The 4,112-nt window shown below is 36.8% G+C and overlaps 1 protein-coding gene across 1 annotated transcript; it reads right to left on the reverse strand.

The window, feature by feature from the left end:
• On the reverse strand, nucleotides 1-3,687 carry LOC145771986 (succinate--CoA ligase [ADP/GDP-forming] subunit alpha, mitochondrial-like). The gene has a single exon (XM_082583781.1). It carries the CDS (start codon nucleotides 3,660-3,662, stop codon nucleotides 2,667-2,669), a length of 996 nt encoding a protein of 331 aa, XP_082439907.1. The 5' UTR covers nucleotides 3,663-3,687; the 3' UTR covers nucleotides 1-2,666.
• Between the last annotated feature and the right edge of the window lie 425 nt (nucleotides 3,688-4,112).

The following is a 4,112-nucleotide window of genomic DNA, read 5'->3' on the forward strand; positions in this document are numbered from 1 at the left end:
ACATACATGAAATCGGAAGTAGGGATTGCTTTTCTTAGTAAAAAATATACAACTGCTGCCAAAAACAAGCAAACTGTGGCGACATAGATGAACTTAACTGCACGTACAAAAATGCAAATTTTTCGAGAATTAAAAAAAAGACAACTATCACTGCATTTGCATCCAAACACGTAAAAAATGAAGTTTCAAAGTAAAAAAAATCTGAAACGGTCACTAAAACAAGATACGGTACTGTGGAAGATGAAAAAGCATTGGCGATATGGACTAACTGTAGATATAAGAAAACTCAAATGTTCGTAAACGGTAAGAAGTTTTTGAGAACCGAAAAAGTGTCGTGTGAGTGATTGAAATCTACTACATTTGTGATCCCCAAACATGAAGACAATGTAGTCAATTTGTAAGAATTTGGGATTCCACGACTAGCCAAAGAAATACATCGCTTCTCAATAACTATTACTTGTATAAGAAATTACACGACTCACAAAAAGTCGACCATTTTTGCCAGCTTAAACTCAAACATTGTGCACCAAAATGAAACCTATCACTTCAAACTGATGCAACCATCCTACCACTGCGAGGGACATTAACGTAACTAGAGGTTGAGCAGAGCTGAGGGACGAAAAGACAATTTGCCATTGCAACATAATTGGTAGCTATCCTTGGCTTCTAGTGAGCAGCCACTACTCGGTCTGCTACTATTCGGAGACGGAATGGCCCGTTTCGGTGAGTCCGATCCCTTAACGGGGGGTTTTTTCAATTTTTTTTAAATTATCGGGTACCGTAGCCTAATTATCATTGCCGTTTTAGGGTTAGAAACTCACCGAATAGTAACAGACCCATTCGGAGAAGCCGATTTAGAGAAATCCCAGTTCGGAGAATTCTACAGCGACATCTGTTTATTCAAAGGAATTAGCTTATAATAGAGGTTGACCAAGTAAAGTGTCGCAAAAAAGTCTCAACTAAAAAAAAAGAAACAAAAACAGTTATCATGCATTTCATGATTAACAATAGAGATTAATTAAATAAACTCTCAGCCCGAAAAAAAAGCAGTGGTCAAACAGTAAGTAAAGTGTCAACGAAAAGGTCTCACAAGAAAAAAATAAACAGTTATCAAACGGCGTTTCATGATTAACAATAGAGGTTAATTAAATAACCGACGTGTTATAGGCTAAGTTCATTCCCTAACCTTTTGCATGGGTATGGAAAGGTAAACACAAACATCGCCTACCTAAATAATCCCTACAAATTCTCGAAAATTTTCCGAATCGGTTTTCACCGAAACGGGCTATTCCGGCCATTACTCGTCTGGTTTTCCAACGAAGCTTACAATTGCAGGTATTGGGACCAATGGTCTGGTCAGAGGTTCCAAGTAGGCTAAAAACCTTATCATTTCATTGTTTCAAAAAAGAGATCAAAACGTTAATTTTACAAAGCTACAGTGCATCGTAAGTGATAAGTTATGGAAACCAACTTGCCAGTTTCATAATTATGCAATACAACATGTTCAGTCAAACTTGATTAATCTCTGCTTGCTTCTTGAAATTTTGTGTTTAGGCCTACATTATCTTAAATATGTTTTTTTTTTTTGGTGCGTATGTTGAAGCGCGAGAACGTTTTAACGTTTTATTTTTCTCTTGTGTAAGCTTATTTTAAATGGCAAAATCGTCATTTCCTTAGAGTGGCAATTGACTAGTAGATCGTATGGTCGTCTCGTTGTCTCCCTGTCGGTATGGGAACTTGTGTAACTTTTGTACTGTGTATTTTGCATATTTCCAACATGTAACTATGTTCCTGTTACTAACAAATAAAACATTGATTGATTGAATTTTTGTGTTTGCTGGTTTAATTTTAGTGTTTTAACAAAATAGCATATGTACATATCATATATGCTGAAGGAATATTTTTTTCATCAAGAACACCATGCCAGATTTAAACACAGTATCGTTTATGTAAGCAGAAATGTAAACAGTTTCGGCACTGTCGAATTAGCAACCAATGGTACAGAACATTAATTGTAACTACCACACAAGTTCGATTTTACAAGGATACAAATGAAGCAAGCATGAAAGGTAAAACACATAGATGTATGCTTTGTTCTGCTAATTAACTGAAACATTTTGAATAACACACTTCAAAATATATTGATCCGAGCAAGCGATACCACCTTATTGTATTTAAGTATATAAATAGCGCACATTAAAATTACCCAAGAAATAAATAAAGCAGACCATGTGATAATAATACCATGTCAAAACTAAAAATACCGACTTTTGCCATTCAAACCTTTCAAATAAATATTTCTCAATAATTACCACATTTACATACATAATTGACATATTATAATTTCAATGTTCAACCATGACTTTTAAATTACAAAAAATAATTCAATGTTAAGTGTAAGCAACATGATTGACACAGTTAAAAAAAAAACATTTTTACCCCACATGTTTTCGTCCACCATAGTATTTAGTATATTCCTTTATCATTGTAGTTCCCATTTGAGCAGGAGACAATGTGACATTGACTCCAGCTTCACGTAAACTTTCAATTTTGCCTTCAGCTCCTGACATCATATTCACATGTTCAACCATGACTTTTAAATTACAAAAAATAATTCAATGTTAAGTGTAAGCAACATGATTGACACAGTTAAAAAAAAAACATTTTTACCCCACATGTTTTCGTCCACCATAGTATTTAGTATATTCCTTTATCATTGTAGTTCCCATTTGAGCAGGAGACAATGTGACATTGACTCCAGCTTCACGTAAACTTTCAATTTTGCCTTCAGCTCCTCCCTTACCTCCAGAAATAATTGCACCAGCATGCCCCATGCGTCTTCCTGGAGGAGCAGTAAGTCCAGCTATGAAAGATACAACAGGCTTAGCATTTGGTCCACGATTATGTTCAGCAAGATATGCAGCTGCCTTTTCTTCTGCTCCTCCACCAATCTCACCAATTAGCAAAATTCCCTCAGTAGAAGGGTCTTGTAAGAAAACTTCAAGGCAATCTACAAAGTTGGTGCCATTGAATGGATCTCCACCAATGCCAACACATAGAGTTTGTCCAAGACCAACACCTGTGGTTTGGTGAACAGCTTCATAGGTTAAGGTGCCTGATCTAGAAACAATTCCTATGTTTCCAGGTTTATGAATATGGCCTGGCATGATACCAATTTTGCATTGTCCTGGGTTAATAATTCCTGGGCAGTTGGGACCAATAAGACGGGTCTTATTTTGTGTTTGAAGTCGTTTTTTTACACGAACCATATCTTGTTGAGGGATACCTTCAGTGATACACACCACAAGAGGAATCTCAGCTTCAATAGCATCCATGATAGCCGCAGCTGCAAATAAAGGAGGAACAAAAATAACTGAAGCTTCAGCACCAGTGGCAGCCCTTGCTTCAGCACAATCTTTGAAAACAGGTAAGCCACAATGAGTTGTACCCGCCTTGTTTGGTGAGACTCCACCAACCATATTAGTGCCATAAGCAATAGCTTGTTTGCTGTGAAATGTGCCTTGTTTTCCAGTAAAACCTTGACAGATTACTTTTGTGGTTTTGTTAATGCACATATTCTTTCTTGTGGACTCATAAGCAACATTTCGAAACACATGCTTTCCACATGACAAAGCTGGTCGCAAAAGATTTGCATTAAACATATTCAATAAATTGTAAAATAAACAATGCAATTCTAAAAAATTTTAACATATTCAGAAGTGAGCACAATCTCGTACACCCCAGTATAAAAACTCTGCATTTTAGTAGCAATAAGGTTGTAACCTGTTCATTCAACTTGGATTGATTGATTGAATCATTATCCTCGGACTGGAAAAGTTTCTTGCAAAACTTAATCCTGGCAGTTTCGCATACTTGTGGAGGCTTTGAATCACTGACGCAGGCCCAGTCACCGAGATTGACAGAGTGAAGTTTCCGATTGTTGAAGTCTTGTTGTCGGGTAATTATTCCATCCATTAGGTGCCGCTGAATGGAGACCAGTCCTTAACGTGCGTTGCTCAAGCGCACACCCTTGAGAGTCGAACCAGCGCCGCTTTCCAACAGACTGAATCCATGTTACTTGAAGTAAAACTAATAAAAACAAATATCCTACT

Source organism: Aplidium turbinatum, chromosome 6 (genome assembly GCF_918807975.1).
Source record: "Aplidium turbinatum chromosome 6, kaAplTurb1.1, whole genome shotgun sequence".
Taxonomy (NCBI): Eukaryota; Metazoa; Chordata; class Ascidiacea; order Aplousobranchia; family Polyclinidae; genus Aplidium; species Aplidium turbinatum.

What these genes read in the sequence shown, in the direction of transcription:
- LOC145771986 (XM_082583781.1), bottom strand. Translation starts at nt 3,662, where the DNA reads ATGTTTAATGCAAATCTTTTGCGACCAGCTTTGTCATGTGGAAAGCAT.